At 40.6% G+C, this 19,007-nt stretch overlaps 1 protein-coding gene across 1 annotated transcript in view; it reads left to right on the top strand.

Annotated features, from left to right (window-relative positions):
- The window catches only part of nfatc1 (nuclear factor of activated T cells 1), a 48,337-nt gene extending 29,710 nt beyond the window's left edge, over window positions 1–18,627 (top strand). Inside the window, exons 8-10 of the mRNA XM_083899913.1 lie at window positions 1,002–1,134; window positions 5,052–5,657; window positions 16,347–18,627. Of these exons, the coding sequence (XP_083756039.1) occupies window positions 1,002–1,134; window positions 5,052–5,657; window positions 16,347–16,402 (795 nt within the window). The 3' untranslated portion in view covers window positions 16,403–18,627. The remainder of the gene's footprint in view (window positions 1–1,001; window positions 1,135–5,051; window positions 5,658–16,346) is intronic.
- Window positions 18,628–19,007: the final 380 nt, after the last annotated feature.

Consider the following 19,007-nt stretch of genomic DNA (forward strand, 5'->3'; position numbering starts at 1 on the left):
CATAACGTCAGGCTCTGGATTTCAAGAAAAGGAGACACTGGCCACATCCACACTACACCATTTTCCTTTAAAGACACATTAATTGTCTCCCTGACCATCCACACTACCCCGATGTTTCAGAGCCAGATGTTTTAAAGGTCCAGTGTTTAAGAATTAGTCAGTGTGTTTACATGCATGGTCCAAATTTAGTCAGACTAAAACAATAATTAGGTTTTTTTAATGTCATGCAAACACGTTAGTCCGACTAAAATGGAGCTAGTCTTAGTCAGACTAAGACAATAATTTGGTTTTCTTAATGTCATGTAAACACGTTAGTCTGACTAAAATGGAGCTAGTCTTAATCAGACTAAGATGATAATTTGGTTTTCTTAATGTCATGTAAACACGTTAGTCCGACTAAAATGGAGCTAGTCTAAGACAAAAATTTGTTTTTTTAATGTCATGTAAACACGTTAGTCCGACTAAAATGGAGCAAGTCTTAGTCAGACTAACATACATGGATAGTGTGATTCTTAGACGACGTATAAACTGCAGCACTGTTGCCTGAAATCATGCTCTCATAACTTTTCTCTGACTTTTCACCATGGATGTTTTCTGTGTTTGGACTCTGTGAAGTAGTAAACAAAGGAAATGGAGAGAATCAACTTCCAGTTCACCTGATTAGCCATTTTTAAATGAAAACATGCAGCTGGATGAGGCCTAATTAACACACATATTCAATCAGTTTTATTTACTGTAGAGCTATAAATATCTCTGCTCAAACACCTCAGAATAATGTAATATAACAGATAAGTGTGTTTTTTCCCTGTTATTGTGAGCCACGAGGCAGATAAGATAATTACATCTCAACAGGGCAAAGAAATACAAGTAGACAATATTGAGTTATGTTAAACAGATACCAAGAGAGTTGGCAGAGATATAAAGGACGCTTCATACTGTGCAAAAACATTTGAATTCCATTACTAGGTTTTAATCGAGGCGTTAAATGTGTTGTTTTGCAGAATTCGCTCATCGTTGAAGTTCCTCCGTACCGGAACCAAAGACTCTCCACTCCCGTCCACGTCAACTTCTACGTCTGCAACGGAAAGAGGAAAAGAAGCCAGTATCAGCGTTTCACCTACGTTCCTGGCAGCGGTAAAGCTCTTCTCCTCACTCTGCTTCTTACTACTCTGGACTGAAATGTGAATATGCTTGAAAAACAGAAAAAAAGCTAAAACAGTTTGACAACATTGAGCTTGGTACTGTAGCGGAGCGTCTGCTGCTCCAGTGAATGTGGATTAATTAACACTTTCTCAGTCGTCTGAGATCAACATTTCTCTTTTTTGGAGATAATACTCATCTTTTCTTTGGGTGAATTTGGATTTTACTACTAGAAAATATAGACTAAAGGCAGGAGCTTTTGAAAGGTTGACAAGATCCACATGAGACTAACCAACCAACCAATCTACCGAGTTCCATTCTTATGCACCTACATTCCAAGAAACACTCATCCATTCATCCATCATCCAACCAACCAACAATACGTACATAATTTCGTACCTACCAAAATCCATCCATCCACCCATCATCCATCCAACCAACCTACATATCTACCTACCTTTGTACGTCTATCCATCCATTGAACTAACCAACCAATCAATCTACTTAGTTCCATTCATATGCTCCTACATACCAAGAAACCTCCATCCATCTTCCATCCATCCATCTATCATTCATCCCTCAAAACAAACCAACCAACCAATCTACCTACCTACAAACTTTCTTACCTGCTTAAAGTCAATCATCCATCCTTCCAACCAATCTACCGACTGACCAACTTACATACTTTAGTATCTACCTAAAAACCATCCATCCTTTTATCCATTCATCCAAACCAACCAACCCTTCAGCCTACATACATACAAACGTTCATATTTACCATCATACATACCAGTACATACTTTTGTACCAACCCCAAAAACCATCATCCCTCCGTCCATCCATTCGTCCAAACCTCAAAACTTTGGTGAACCAATAACCGTATCATCAGCAAACCACCCCTGAGTTTGTCCTGTGTTAGTTTTTATGGTCTTCCCCGTTCTCTCTGTAGGCCTCTTGTTCTCAGGCAGCTCTTTGTCCGTCACATTTCAGACTAATAAGAAACACTTTTACATCTGAGGATGAGAAACGTTGTGTATTCCCTCTCGTCTGGTGCTTTTTTCTAGGGAGGAACAAAGCTTTACTTTTACAGAAGAAAAAAAAAATGTCTGAAATGTGTTATTCTGTGTACCTGTGTGTCTACATGACCACCGCTGTGACACACCAGGGTGGTGGAAGGGGGCATGGGAAAAATGTGTTATTTGTAAGGAGAAGCGATTTCCAAGCTAAATATAAACACTGACCCACAAAGTGAAATGCTAAAAAACCGCTGCTAATTGCACTCTGGGCTTGGAGCGAAAATCCAGTGGGTGGTTCAAAGCTGTGATTCAAGTGAACTGGCCCAGCCCAGTATGTAGGCGACGGAGTGCCCCACTGTGAAAGTGAAGCATTGTCCTCCAGACTCGGCGAGTGTGAGGGAGTGGACGGAGTCGGGGACAGTTAGTCTGGTCACAGCTCAGGCAAACAGCCAGCTGGGAAATATTCTAAAGTCGGGGGGGGGGAGTTTCAGAACAAATTTGGTGAATATATTAGTGCAAAAACATCATCAGAAGCGAGAAAAATTTCAATAAATTTCTCTTTGTCCCATTTAGTTTTTGCTGTAGCTGCAGCAGGTGCGACAGCAACACATATAAAAACACCTTGTTTATTTCCGTGGCCTGCAGCAGACACGTTGTAAAAACCAAATTGCAGGTTTTCTCTCACTTTTATGTGGCGTGACAAACATTTGCACTTCTTCTGCCTCCTCTCGCTGCGTCTGTGCATCAGCAGACAGACAGACACATTTCCTCCAAACAGGCCCAAAATAGGGGTGGATGTGCTATTTTAAGTCTTTGCGGTTGGTGTAACCATCTCATCGCAGTTCCTCTGTTACAGTTCAAGCTGCAGTCAGGCGTGACGTGCCCTACTTTCACTCCTTTTTTACCCTAATTAGACCCCTCTTTAGTCTGATACACCCTGTGAGGTTAAAAATATCTGTTTTTTTAAGTGGCAGCGAGCAGAGTGGTGAGATTCAGATGGACAACGCTGTGACAGTGTGCACCAATAAAATATAAGAATAAAAACTGCAGAGGGAAAAATAAAGTACGAGTAATTTACTACTTCAGCTTTGATTTCAAACACATGCTTTGTGTTCTAATGTGAAACAGCTTCACCGCAGCAGTGAAAGCAGGAACCAGATCCAGGTTTGTGATGCAGTCGCATCGAGTCGTAGTAGTTCCGCGAAGCCCGGGGTCACAGCGCCGCTGTCGTTCGCTTGTAACTGCGCTGTAATGATGATTGTGCGACGCCGTGTGTCGTGTCACGAGCTGCGGCAGATTGATGGCCCCGCGTTGAAAAGATTCAGATTCATGTTTCGCGCTGGAATCTGTTCGAGCGGCCAAGAGCGCAGTGACCGCCTCGTTTCAACTCGGCACTGCTCCTTGTTTGTACAACAACCACAATCCACGTACACCCCGAAGCCACCATTTTGTCTTTCATGTCCTTTCTCTCTCTCTCTCTTTGTCTCAAGCAGTAATTCATTTTAAATTACGTGACCATGCTGCGTTTGACGCTGCTGCTGCTGCGCTTGCAACGTATGTCATATATCACACATTCAGAGGACATTAGTGCCAGAGCAAGTTCCAAAAGAAATAGGGCTTTTATTATAGAAGCTGCTGGATGTTTCTCGTGCTGATGACTCATCCCTTTCCCCCCTTCTTCTGCTTTCTGTAGTTGAGTGAATATTTTCAGCAGGGTGGGAGAGCCCAGGCCCAGACACAGAGACTCATTGATGAAAGTGTTTGTTTGGCAGCGGGTATCCTAGCCACAAACCTACTCACTCACTCACTCTCACTCTCACTGTTGCATGAAGGTTGGAATATGTCTTTACATATTCCTCCTCTCCCACTGGTCAGAAACCCATTTAAACCTGGGTTTAATCATGTTTTTTCATCAGTTGAATCTGCGTTCACTCCCACGTCACATGACTCTGCAAAAGCACTCAAGTTTTTATCGACTTTGGCTTCAGTCGGCATCAGTAGGAGCAGCCGTTGCCCTGTCTTCTTTGTCTGCTTTTATTTGTGGCAGTGACGCACGTTTCGTGCATCATTTCCAGTGCAATGCTACAACGCATATTTACTTTCTGGGTGTTAGCATAGGTGTTAGCTTAGCCATTAGCCAGGAATATTTTTAGCACCACGGGACAGCAGTCGGTGGTGAGCAGAAGGGAAGTGGGCTTGTAACCGGAGGGTTGTCGGTTGGAATCCCCACCAGATCAAGGGCTGGTGTACCCTTGAGCAAGGGCTAATCCCAAGCCTGGTTAAATGGGAGGGCTGCGCCAGGAAGGGCTAAATCAAATGTGCTGATCATCCTCTGTGGCGAGCTCTAGAGGGGGGGAAACCTGAAAGAAAAATAGAAGCATCTGTTGGATAGATTGAAAGAGGGACCAAAGGAAGAGTTAGTAAAACAAAATTGTAACCACCATAAGCTGTTGTCTCCATTTTGCGTTCCTCATCTTAAGACGTTCTATAATATGGAGTTTTTTTCTATACGTTTCTTATAGGAAAACTGTGTTGGATCGTTGCAGACTTGTTGAGAACTTTGTCTCATTTACGTAGGGCAGACACGTGTTAGCTTAAACCACCAAGTCACGATCGGAATAACTGTTGATGATTGGCATAAACCATAGCTACTACCGATCGGCATGAACTTTCCTTCTGAATTGGCTGTTGGAACATTGGCATTTTATTCCAGTTATTCGAGTCCATGTAAACATAGTTATTGACATTGAGCTCTTTACGTTCATGTAATGCAGATGTGAAAAAACCCAAAACACCACAGGGCAAAATAAATGATGCTAATCAAAATATCGCAGGTATACTCGCTAGTTTTAGCGTGAGAGTCTTTAATTAGCATTTCCCTCCGTATTCCCTCAGTTCCGACGATAAAGACGGAGCCACACGACGACTACGACGCTTCACTGGTGTGCACTCAGCATGGTTCCACCGTGGCCCTGCACCCCAAGCCATACTTCCCCCCACCAGTCATGACCCCGATGATGACCGCTGACTTGAGGCCGTGTGTCGTGGGCGGGGCTTACCCCGTCGGCCAGGAGCGACTGGCGGTTAAACCGACCTCTTCGTCTCCGAGCACCAGCCCCAAACTTCACGACCTGTCTCTGCCAAACTTTCCCAAGTGCCTCCCCGCCGTCCCACAGTCCCCGATCCCTCACGTCTCCATCATCCAGGAGACTCCAGGCCGCTACCAGCTGCCCAGCCTCTACCCGCCCAGCAGCTCCTCCTCTTCCTCCCCAACCTCGCAGCCCTCCACCCCGACTGACGCCCCCTTCTCTCCGACCCTCTGCATCACGCCGGCCCAGCCGGTCAGCGCCAGCGCCAGCCCGGACGCCAAGCAGCAGCAGCAGCACGCCAAAGTGCCAGAAAGACCACGGTCATCCCTGCAGGAAGATGGCGGCTCCTCGACGCTGACCGTCAGCATCAAACAAGAACCACAGGAGCTGGACCAGATGTACCTCGATGATGGTGAGCGAGAAAGTTTTTCAAATCTGGTGCCTGGAAAAAATGATTACACAAAGAAGTCGTCCAAACTCCTAATTAACTTCACTAAAATGTATTTTTATTGCCCTCCAGCATAAAAGGACCATAATATATCTGCAGGTGCTGATAAAAACAAAGTTCTATTGATATCACATGACTCAACCATCACTGGGCCAAAAACTGAAACTTTTGGCCCAAATCTTCATATGATTTAAGGGAATAGTTCAACATTTTTGGGGAAAAAAATACTAATTTGCTTTCTTAATTAAAATTTAAGAAGTTTATTATCATATTCATAGTAAAAACCTGCTCAGAAAAATGCAAAATAATGGAAATCGCCAACAAATCTGAATAGTTAGACTGATGAAGATCAGTAAAATCTGTTCTATTTGGTGACAATTATCAGTTGCACCAATATGAATCATTTTTGTTGTTGCAGTTTCTATCAAAATAACTGTGATATAACGTTTTTTTTTCCATATCTGGCAGCTTCAGTCAAGACTTTGCGATATCACAGCCGACCAATATCAGTGTTTTTGACTAAATGACTTTCATCTGTTGCTTTTCTTCCCTTCTTTTGTCCTAAAATAACTCCACAAAGCTGACATAATACGTGCAGCTCAGCAGACATTTACACCACTCCTCGCTCATATGACACCAGTGGCACACGTCTCTCTGTGCAGCCTCTGCTTGGATGTGATATCGAGGTTAATGGGATCATATCAGAGTTATTTTTCCCCTCTAGTTCTGTTATCCGATCCAGTGATTTTTGAGTATTGAAGCTTCTTTGATACAGAATATTGTTTTGGCTCGTTCCTCGTGGAAACACAGCAGCTCAGACCATGTGGCGTCAACTGTTACAGAAAAACAAGAATGATTTTGCTTAAAAATGACGTCTTTGTTGTTAAAAAAAAAACATGAATCACGTTGTCGTGTTTGTCAGGAACGCTGCATTTTTCTCACTTTCTTTGTCATTTAACCCCATGGTTCTCAAACTCTGGTGCTTCCTCTGGTGGTACTTGGAGGAAAATCAAAAATACTGTTTTACTGCATATACCAGAGTATGTGATCAGAGTGCAGATGAGGGATTTTGACCAGAGTGCGTAGAAAATGAGAAAAATAACAATAATAATAATTGATAATAATCACCTTATCTCTCGCTCCATCTTAATCTAACTTCACTATACCAGTGTGTGAAGTATATGTGAGGAAGAGGGGGATGATGAGAGAATAAATCTGCCACCTGACCTATTTACACCACTGTGTTTTAACATTGGTGATAACGTGTTGTTACATCAAGAGCTCAGTATTTTCTCAGGTGGCTCTTGGTGTAAAAAGTTTGAGAAACACGCTGATCTAAACAAATGAAGTAATAAAATAAGTGTAAATATGAGTAAAACACATAATAAGATATATAGAAGTCAGAATTTCCGAGTTGACGGGGTGTTCCTTCAAGTGGAACTCGTCCTGAAATTAAATTTTCGCCTTGGAAACAAACAACTGAGCACACACAAGTTCCACATGTGTGTGTCCAGCAAAACAATGGACAGCAAAAACAATAGTCGTCATAGTAACATGTGTTTGTATTTACTTTTATAAATTAATCCGTATCTACACTCCCTCCCTCACAGACGGTGTTGTAATGTAACAAAGTACAAAGACCTCATTAATTTACTTAAATACAAAAATTAACTTATCTGTTATTTATATTTTAAGCAACTTTTACTCCACTACATTTCCCCTAACTATCATCTATTACTCGTCTATTTACACCACTGTCCTTTAACGTTTGAGATAATGATGATGGTACTTCAAGAGCTCAATATTTTCTCAGGTGGTACTTGATTTAAAAAAAAAACAACCTATGACGCAGTCACATCACAGATGCCTGGTGGTCTGGCTCCTGATAAATGTTGCCTTTAAACCCCGGATCAGATAAAATTGTCCAAAACTCCCTGATAGAATAAGTTCAGGTTTGTGTGTCTGTGTGCATGTGTGTGTGTGTGCATGTGTGTGTCACCAGGAGAGCAGGATTTTAGGAGCATGAATATTATGATCTCAGCACTCAGGCTCTCTGCTCTCACCACAGAGGTTTAGGGGCCGTGTGCTCTGCGCTGCGGTGATGTGAAATAAATTGGATAAATGATCTTCCTCTGGACACAGAGAAAACACAGGCCGGCTGTGAGAGAGGAGGAGAGCAGTGAGTGAAGGAACACTAAGCAGCAGCAGCAGCAGCAGTTATCAGAGGACAGAGCGGCGAGGCTTTGATCCGTCACCAGAGCCCCCGCTGAATCGTCTGGCCGAGCTTCCTGACGATGGCGAGCGAGACTCGGTTGTCGGGCCGCAGACATTTTTCCCATGCCACTTCCTTTAAACAGTCTGGGCAAATACATTAACACTTTTCTCGCTTCTGTCTGCTGGGATGTTTGGCCGGTGAGAAGTTTAATTTGTAATCGGGCTTTCGACTGGTGCCACCGCCGCCGCCTCGCGTCTCCTGAGGATTCCCAGCTTTGAACGACCTGTAGTTAGAAAATCCAGGTATTAAAGTGCACCGCTGGAGCCATAATGGATACGTCTGAGGTATTTGGCCCCCGTAATTAGTCGTGTTTTCATTGGAGTATTGAAGGAAATTGAAGTCACGTTAGCGTTCCAAGCCTAATGCGGCTTCTCACGTCTATAAAACCTTTGGCAGAGTTGGATATGACTCTCAGGCCTCGCTCAGGTGCAGAGATGTTTTTTTTTTTTTTAATTTCTCGTCAAATATGCTTGTTAAACTATACACAGACTTTTCAGGAGTTAAGTCACTTATCAAGTTATTTATTGAAAGGGTTTCAGGCTTTTGTGCAGTGTGTTTTTCATCTGTAGCATTGCCATCTACTCATTTAAAGCTGCAGTAGGCAGAATTAAAAGTGTTCATAAAAATAGGTATAGCTTTGTGGTTTGAGATTGGTACTCGCGCTGCCGCTAGTGACCATTTATTGGACCATAAAATGACAGGAAATTATGAATATAATTTGATACTGGTACCGAACAGTACCTAGTAGGTGTGGGGGGGAAAATCGATTCACATAGGAACCGCGATTCTGAATCGATTCATAAACTTCAAAAATCTATTTTTGGGGATTTTTTTTTTTTGAAAAACCACACAAAACACCAGCTTGTGTTTTTGTGTACAGTTTATTTTTGTAACTTCTGGGAGAAAAAGGCAGCTAGTCTAAGCTTTTATTTATTATTATTATTGTTATTTTTTGTACACTAAGTAAGTTTTTATTTGTTTTGATTTAATAAATGTTAACTTTTGTCTTAAGTTTGCCTTTGTGTGATCACGTTATCACATTATCTCACACAAACCATTGTTTTGATGCCATAATTTGCCTCAACACACTATGCATTGTATACATTTTTGAATCGAGAATCGTATGAATCGAATCGGTTGAATCGAGAATCGATTTTTAATCGAATCATGACCCTAAGAATCGGAATCGAATCGAATGGTGAGCCACCCAAAGATTCACATCCCTAGTACCTACTGTCTCTGTAATAATAGAATTATACGTTTCAACATTAGGAACATTTCCTGAGGAGTTAATGGTCCCAATCCTTAATTTCAGGTGTCAATTTTGTGAATTATCTTCTCATTTAGAGGAAAATCGAGAGCAAACAACAGCACATATGAGTGTACACTAGTGTGATTGACAGAATCTTTGATTTTAATTTAATTTCAGTACATTATCATTTTAAAAACAATCATCTTTTTAAGACAGGACCATCGTCAGGTGTTTGTCACGGACACAAACATGGCTGTTGCCCTCGTATCATACCATGTCTCTCTGTGTTTGCTCAGCTCTGTCATTTTTTTCACACCGTCTCCTGAGAGGTTACAAACACGACCGCTCATGGAAAATATGAATCATGTTCTCTGGCCTGCAGCCACAGCTATAGGCTGAAAAAGACCTGGAGAAAGTTCAGTCGCGCCGCCGTAAAAACGCGCTCCGCACTGGCACAGAGTGAATCTGTGAAGAAGAAGTGGACAAAACCATAGACCAAGACTTTAGTCAGTGGTGAGGAAACATGTGCATTAATGTGAAGTCAGAGCAGGAGCCAAATCACATGACGACATGCTTTGTTTTATGACATACCGTACTGTGGCCTTGGTAGATGTCAGAGCAGGATAATGGACGACCTGAGACGATATCTAAAGTATCTGAGAGTCAAAATCCCTCACTTCCTACTATATTTTTACAGCCACAGCGTCAAAAACCAGCAGGATTAGGGGTTAGGGTTAGATTAGTCGTTTTAATTACATTTCAGCTTTCTATAATCTCACCTCCTACGACATGTTTGTTTTTATTAAGCATTTATCTGTCGTAGTCTTATGTAAAATACTATTGTTTTAATTATTGTCCCGCTAACTCTGGTGCGATAATTAGCTTAAGATAAGCTAGCAAAACGAAGTTAGCTTCCAGAGTTTTCACAGTAAAAGGAAACAATTAACCAGTAATTATTAGTAGTACTAGTGTTAGTACTAGTAGTGTTAGTAGTAGTACTAGTGTTAGTGGTGGTAGTAGTAGAACTAGTAGTGTTCGTAATAGTAGCCGTAGTAGTAGTAGTAGTGTTAGTGTCAGTAAAAGTAGTAGGGTTAGTAGTAGTAATAGCAGTGGGGGTAAGTTAGTAGTAGTAGTATTACTGGTGGTAATAGTAGTAGTAGTAGTACTGGTAGTAGTAGTAGTATGCCATTTTAGTCAGATTCAATAATTCAGAAACCAAAACATACAAAGCCCGTTTAAAATAGTTGTCCCTTTTTTTAATAAAGTTTATTCTGACTCATCTAATCCAATCCAGTCCAACTTGATTTGTAAAGCACTTTAAAACTTTAAAACAACCAAAGTGCTGAACAGAATAATAAATAAAAGACAGAATAAATAAGAGCGCTCATGATGCAATAAAATACATACAAAAAACAACTAAAATAAATCATCAATCAATAAAGTCATGAAAGAAACAAAATAAAGTAAACAAAAACAATAAGGTCATGTGATTAAAATAAATAGTAGTTTCTGTGTGAGGCTGCATTACAGCAGTGGTTTATATCTTTGTGTTTGCACTAATCTGTCTCTATAGTGTAAGTTTTTCTTTCTTTTTAATTTCAAATAACACCTGGATAATAAGAATAATAAATGTGTATAAAGGTTAGCGAAAGTCTGTGGTGAACTACAGAACTGCTCTGTGGGAGCGACTGGACTCGCTGTAACGCAGTCGGAGCCTGGTGTTTTGGGCCAAGAACATCTCGTGGCTTGTGGCCTGGACTTGACGTGGCAGTAAATGGAGGAGGATTTGTGGCATTTTTGTGTCTCATTTCTGCTCCTTTCAGCTGATTTATTTTGGAGGAGCTGTTGAATACTGTATATCTCACTTCCTCTGCGGGGATTGTGTTATCACAGGCTTGAACGGTGTTGACACGTTTCTGCCCTTAATGAGACAAACAGTGGTGTCCTGCTAATTGTTAGGGAGTTCCTGGTTTGTCAGGAGTTTCCTGGTCGGAGCGCTGGACTGTATCAGTCACCCTCCAGCTGCTCCGGGCTTCCACGGCACAGGAAAGCAGTTCCTGGAGTACGACAGCGCCACCTTCCCCCCCGAAGTAGACGTGAAAGTTAGACGCTTGTTGTTGAATAAAATGGTCTGTGTTTGTATCACTCAAATCCAATTATTTACCGCTCATCCATCGTTGCCCCAACGAGTAACAAAACTCTCCGGATAAACAAAAGTGATATTTGTCCCGGTATTAAAGCTGCGATATGTGGAATCGCAAGAGAAATGGACGATTGTTGAATTTCATCTGCAGGTTGTTGAAGCCCCTCCCACCACATGAGCACTAGTGGTGTCACTTTTTACGATGCGTAAAATTTAAAAGAAGTTAATCTTTAGTAGCATAGAGACTCCCGCACACTGTCTGGACTTTTATTTTGAAAGAGAAGATTACCCGAGTTAGGGCTGCAACTTATGATTATTTTCATTCTTGATTAATCAAGCACTTGTGTTTGTGGTTGAAAAATGTTGAAAAATGAAAATGATGAGGTTCTCAAATATCTTGTTTTGTCCACATATTGCTGCGTGGTCCAACAGGAGGCGCTCTGAGTGCAGCTTGGCTTTTCAAATTTGCAAATTTTGATTGAACTGTTCACTATTTAAACTGCACTGACTCCAAACCCAAACACAGCGTTTGCTGATGTCGAGAGCTGCGTCACACACACATGTCACACTGGTGCTGGGGCTTTAATTTTAGAGCACACACACTCACAGATCAATACATCAAGGTTTTTTCTTTGGTTTGTTTCTTTCAATTAGATCCTCGACATCAAATGTGACGGCTGAGTGAAAAGTGGGCCATGGCAACGGTCACGTAAACAGTAAACGCTGTTGCCGCAGCAAACGATGAATCCTCACTGCCTGCTTCTCCTTTGTTTTTTTTTTAATGCCAGCACATTTCTGTGTCTAAAAATATCTTTTACACCATTTTATTGCCACGTGAAATGACAGCACAGGATGTAGCGTAACGGAGCGCCATAAATCATCTCTGATTTCCAAAGTGGCCGGAGAGGTCTTGGCTCAAAGTTAAGTTTGTGTATAACATTTCCCCGAAGTTTGAACCTGAAAGAATATATTGTGTATATGTATATATACATATATATATATATATATATATATCTGAGTCCAGATGTGCAGAAGGTCAAAGCCAGATCAAACAGAGGAGCAGAGGTCACTCAGTTCAGTCTGGAAGAAGGAGTGAGAGAGCGCACCAGGCCGGAACAACTCACTGCAGGAGGGTGGAGATGTTTATTTCTTCAGGTTCAAGCTCGTCTCTCTGGTGATATTATTATTATTATATTGGCGGACATAATGTATCACATTCATGTGGCTGCAAATGTAGGTGAAATGTAGGGCGCGTTAGATTTACGTCAGATGAACCGAGAGAAGTTTGGAGTGACGTCATGGAGTTCATGGCTTGCAGATGTGTTCAGGTGTGGGCCCCGAGTCTCACATACGAAAGTTTCGTTCAAGTTATGGGGCACTTTCTGTTTAGCGGTGAAATTACGGCACGATTGAAAATGGCCGACTTTGTGTATGATCAAGTAGATCGTAGATATGTTCAAGGCCGCCTTCCTGTTTTGTAACTAATGGTTGAAAATCGCAAAAATTCAGATGGTTACCGTGGCCACGGCCGTTTTGAATCTGCGAAACCTTGTGTTTAGTACAAATTGACGCCTTTTTTATGGTAACGATACGCTAACATGCTCAGACGAGTCCGTTCATTTACAAAGCGTGAAAATCACAAAGATGGACGGCAAAATTCAAAATGGCCGAATTCCTGTTGAGTCGAGATCATTGTCCCATTGGACTTATTTGTTCGTCTTGGGCTGTGACATGTTCACATCAAGTTTCGTAAAATTCAGCGCAACTTAGTTTTGACTTGCTCCATCCGCATTTGCCAAATACGATGCTAATATCGCATTTTCACCTCACCTCGTTAAGGTGCTCTTTAACCTCCTTTAGAAATCGTAATCGTAATATTAATAATAATCTGAAGAAAAACAATAGGTTTCTTGCACTCTGTGCTTGTGTCCTAAGAAATAAATAGATTGATTTTATTTGAAGTATATCTAGTGGAGAGTTCACCAAACTGCGACGTGGACATTTGTCCTCCATGTTGTTAACAGAGAGACAAAGCCGTGAATCACAGTCCTCATGTGTCCTTCACATATTCCGACGATCTCTGCTGCTGCTGAAACTGCAGTCGTCAAACATCACTGTTTAATGAGGAGCTGTCAATCACAGCGTCTCCCACACACACACACACACACACTGTCGTCCAGTAAACAGCGTCTCGCCCTCACTGTGTGTTTGTGCTATATTTGACGTTTGTCCTCAGATGATGATGAGGAAGATGATGGCACACTTTTCTGTTTTGTTTTGTTTTATTTTACCATAGCAGCCTTTACGCTGTCATTTGTTTGTGTGTGTGTGTGTGATTAGAAGTGTCCTCGTCGTCCTTCATGACAGGAAGTCGGTGATATTCCCGGTGTCGGGTCACAGAGAGAAATACTTCTCTACCGTCTGTGATTTTAAATTAAAGGAAAAAAAATATTTCCATTGTGTGTGTGTAAAAGTGTGTGTGTGTGTGTGTGTGTGTGTGTGTGTGTTTCTGGGGATCTAAGGTTTCCACACTGTCTGAGTCAAACTGAGGGAATTCCTTCCTCGGAACGCTGGCCTGGATTCCCAGCCCTGACTCCGGGGGTGTTTCCCCTTCTTCTTCCCTGAACCTGATCCTAGATCATCACTTGTACCGCGGTGAATCACAACAACATAGTAAGACAGAAACCTTTACCATAGTATATACAGTATACTATATATATATACAATGAGCAAACAGTAGGGGTCAGTGGAGAGAGAGAGAGAAAATGAGCATGAGCAGCACCTGCCTAGACTGGTTGTGGTGAAAGGACAAATGGGGGGACGACAAAAAAGGGGACACACGTGTGTGGGGATGAAAAAGTCACGTAACTCTTCACTGGTGTATCACAAAAAGACGTAAAACAGGAGACGAAAACAAAGGTTCCACATGTCTGTCTGGTGAAAAAGTGGACAGTAAAATTAAATTGTGTGGAAATGATACATAAAAAAAAACATTGATTGGTTAATTCCTGTGTTTTTATTTATTTTCTTTCTTCTTTTTTTTCCCTGGTATATTTTTTACTGGTTTATCTTTAGTTTCTCTTGGATGGTCCCTCCCTCTGTTATCAACCAAAGCACACAGCTGATTAAAGCAGATAAACAAGTGCACCTGGATCCTTTAGCAGCAGCAGCAGCAGCAGGAGGAGGAAGAGGGGGAGGTTGCATCATCTCTCCTGATAATAAAGGTCTGGGGATCACAGATACGATGTGATTAGATTAGCGTCGGCTCACGGGGAACAACACTTCCTGTGGAGCTCAGACGCTGCTGGAAAACACAACCTTAACGCTGCGTTAATCGTATATTTCAAGAGTCGTTTAATAAGCGGTAACTCGTGTGAAAGGTGTTAATTACCAACAATGATCACGCCCACTGCTGGCGCTTTTCGGCACCTCGCGGTTTGGTATCGTTTTCCATTACGTCATAGTACGTCATAGTTTTTGTATGTGATCAGTTGATGTAAAAGATTTGTTCAAAGAATCGTTCAGTACTTCCTGCATGACCTTGTGACACAGTCACTGAACTGAAATACGACTGAACGAGTCGTGATTCGGCTCACGATCGCCGGCGTTCGGAAGTGGATGTTTTCAGGATCAGTCTTTTTTTGACTGATCTACAGTTCGCTATCGTTCGCTTTGATTCTTGTGTCGGACGCCGCGCTCATGACTCTTCCAGTGACGACACTCTCTGACCAATCAGTGTCCGGCAGTCTGTTGACGTCACATTTTAGTGTCAGCTCAGCTCGCTTGGAACCTCGCCAGAGCAGGTACTAAAAACAAAGCACCAGGTACTATCACTGATGGATGAGTCGTGCTAGAACTGTACAGTATAGTGGAAAAAGTGCCATAATATTCAACATTATACACAAACAGTGTTTACTGTTACTGTGACATTTTGAAAAGATATAAAACAAATCTTTCTCCTCCGATATCTGCCTGATTTGTGGTGCATCTGTTACCACAAGGAGGCAGCAGCAGCCGCAGCCAATTTTTAACCAGAATTTAAATTTACGAGGTTGCTTGAATGCATCTCCTCTAATCTTATATCCTGCAGAAGTTTAGAATATTTGAATATTATAATATTCAAGAACCTCTTCTCGATGAACAAAATCCCAATGAAAAGATAATCATCGTAAAATATTGTTTCATTTTTGTTGCTCACAATTTAATAATGAACTGTATGTTTTATTTATTTGTAAACACAGCTGCTAAAATACAGCCACAATGCTAACAATTGCTATATTTCGTCAATATTGAGATTATTTGCAGGTAAAAGAGACAAAATATTTCAAATGTTATCTTTATACTTTAAATGACTGAAATTTGGCATCAAACATTGGAAGTTTGGGAATCTTTGATTTATATTATTACTTAAAAATGGCTTATTAGTCGTAGCTTTAATGTCATTAAATGAAATGTTTGTTTTCTGTTCCCTTATTTGCTTCAGTCAGGTTTCGTGTTTTTATTTGTCATTGACATTTTACCTTGAGACACAGTGAAGTCACATGACATGTTCCACCAACAGTGAATACATTTGACTGCACTGAAAATAAACTGCTAGAAATAAACAGTTGAGTTTGGTCCAAAAGTCGTTAAAGTCTGACTCTGTCATGAGTTTATCGCAGTCACATGAACAACATGTCACCGTGTTTCCCTGAGGAGCTGAATGAGACCTTTTTGTTATATTTTCAAATGTTTTTATAGATATGGGTTTATCTATTTATAGATATGCAGCAAACACACACATTTATTCTTAGAATTCTGACTTTAAGAATCAACTTTGTTTGACTCAATGCTTAAACACAGAAACTTTCACATGTGACTCTAATCGTCTTCCATCACTAGTTAAAGAATACAACCCTGGACGCAGAAATGTCTCTTTTATTTGTTCTTTTACGTGAAAACATGTTGATCTTCCTTCTCTCTCTCTGTTTTTTTCCTTCACAGTAAACGAGATCATCAGGAACGACCTGTCGAGCATCTCCGTCCACAGCCACGCGTAGTTTTCCTTTCACATTTAGAAAAAAACAAAAACTGACTCTATACTAAAATGCTTTTGCATGCTCGGACTACAGCGTGTGACAAACAGCAACAGGAAATGCAAAGAGAACAAATGTAAATGTATCGTCCAGACGACCAGGGTCCAACGTGTGCCTTGTTTTATTGTTGTTTTTCATATATATGTATACATATATATATATGTATACATATATATGTATATATATAAACTGTTTTATGCAGAAATTATCCAAGGAATGAATCACATGACTGATGTTTTGTTTTTTTTCTAAACAAACACGTTACACGTTTCCTAACGTGTGAAAAGTATGTAGCAACCAAACCTGCCATAAACAGACGTTTAGACGCTTTTAGAGGACCAAGAATTGTCTTTTTCTCTTTTTACTCTGTTTGTAAATGATAATCCAGTGCCTCTGGTGTTTGTCTTGTTTTTGTTTGTAAATACAGCGTCTGAACTGCTTCACTCTGCTTCATATCTGACAATGTAACGGGGAGAAGTGCCTTTGACTGGAAAACGGAAAGACGTGAGCGGAGTTTGGCTTCACAGCCTCGAAAAATGTACATTTAAAAGCTCCAGTGTGTGAGATTTAGTGACATCTGGTGGTGAAACCGCAGATGGCAACAAAGCGTGGACTCCTATGGTGGCCTTCACAGACCAGAAATGATGTCATTCTACTTTGGTTATTTTTTTTTAGGTTTAGTGACGCTGTAGAAACATGAAGACACAAAATGGTGGCCTCCGTAAACTATGACACTTGAAAGTCTGAATCTAATCTCAGAATCTTGGAATTCTGAAAACTTTTTTTTTCTTAGAATTCTCAGAATTCCTACAAAAAAATATATTTAAAAAAATATATATTTTTTTTTCTTTGGATTCTGACTATAATCTCAGAATTTTGACTTTAATCTCAGAATTCCAATGTTTTTCCGTATTAGTTCTGACTTAAATGAAGCAAGATTCCACCAAAAAAAGAAAAATGCACACTAAAAAAAATGTTTTTTTTAGGTAGAAACATGTCGGCACAAAATGGCGGCCTCTGTTAATCAAGGGCCTGTCCTTACAGGGAGTTCACGCACAACTCAGTTAAAATGTCACACAGCTAGAATATAAAAAGAAGACAGCACACAGCACGGTGTGAGTGGTGGCTAGCACTGTTGCCTCGCAGCAAGAAGGTCGCCGGTTTGAATCCTGGTCCAAAGGAGTCCACAATCCAAAAATATGCAGTGCGGTTTATTTGTCACTTTACTGAATGTAAAAGTGGACAATTTTTCGTCTTGTGTTGGCCCCGCCCCTTTTACCTTATGTCCTCTGGGATTGGCTCAGCCACCATGTGGGTTACGATAAAGTCGCCGTTAAGAATCTGATTTTGAAGATTCCAGAACTGCGATTTTGAGGTTTTATAACCAGACGTTCACCGAGTGTCCACTCCCACTCATATATATCTTACACATACAGCGTATAGCATAGCTCGCTGTTGCCTCACAAATCTTACACACTGGTCCTTTAAAGAATTTTGTTGTTTTTAAAAGCGAGATAAGAAAGATGTTATTTTTGCAGGACAATCACAGAGTAAGGGTCATAATGTCTCTATTAAAGAAAAAAAAAATAGTTTTCTCTCGTTTTGAAAAGTTGCACAATCCCGACTCGGTTTTTGAGTTTTACGATAAATCAGAGAGATTAAATCTGCGTTCGCCACCAACAACGAGCACTTAACCACTAAACCTGTGCTACTTTGTCGCCGTCGTTACTGGAGTTTTTAACGACTGAAAAACCCAGAAAACAAAGCTACTTCCTGCCTTTTACGCGCTCGTACAGCACAGTTTTTTTGTGTTTTTTTTAGATATAAAATTTTAAAAATGAAAAAAGGCCTCAGCACTGACGTGGAAATAAGACGGACGTTGAAAAATCATCTCAGTTTTCGACTCCTTGTTTGTCCGTGGAAGCTATGCAACGTTAAAGAATGTAAACACTCAGCGAGACGGCGTCTTCATCCAAAGGAAACAGCAATAACAAATATATATATAAACTCTTCTTTTTTTTAAGCGTATTTTCATATTTATTCCCTCAGCATGTGCTCTGTTTATCCATGTTTATCATTCAGCTTCTTTCTTTTTCCCGTTCACGTTTTTCCTACCAAACTGTATTTTTGCCTCTTTTTATCGTTCCCCTCTTTTCTACGTAATCACGAGTCTTAATGCGTTTGACTGAAGAAGCCATAGTGAAATGTTTACTCTGAGAGTTTGTAACACTCTGTCACCTGTCGCGTGTTTTTGTCAATAAAGAAAACTTTGTCTCTTTCGTCTGTGGCGATACGTTTCTGCAAAGAGAGAGAGGAAAAATAGCCTTTAAATTTGATTAATGTCAACAAAATAGACTTTTATACAAATCTGCCACTTCTAATGGGATTTCTTTTGCATTCATACAACATTTTTTGAACATTATTTTTCATCAAAATAGTGAAATTCTGCTGTTTTTCTAAATAAGTAAGATATGGTACTTTTTTAATTAAGAGATTCTTCTGAACTATGCTTTTTATATGGATATTTGTCCAAATAATAAGATTTTTGATACGAAATTATACTTTTCTA

Source organism: Microchirus variegatus, assembly GCF_963457635.1.
Source record: "Microchirus variegatus genome assembly, chromosome: 13".
NCBI lineage: Eukaryota > Metazoa > Chordata > Actinopteri > Pleuronectiformes > Soleidae > Microchirus > Microchirus variegatus.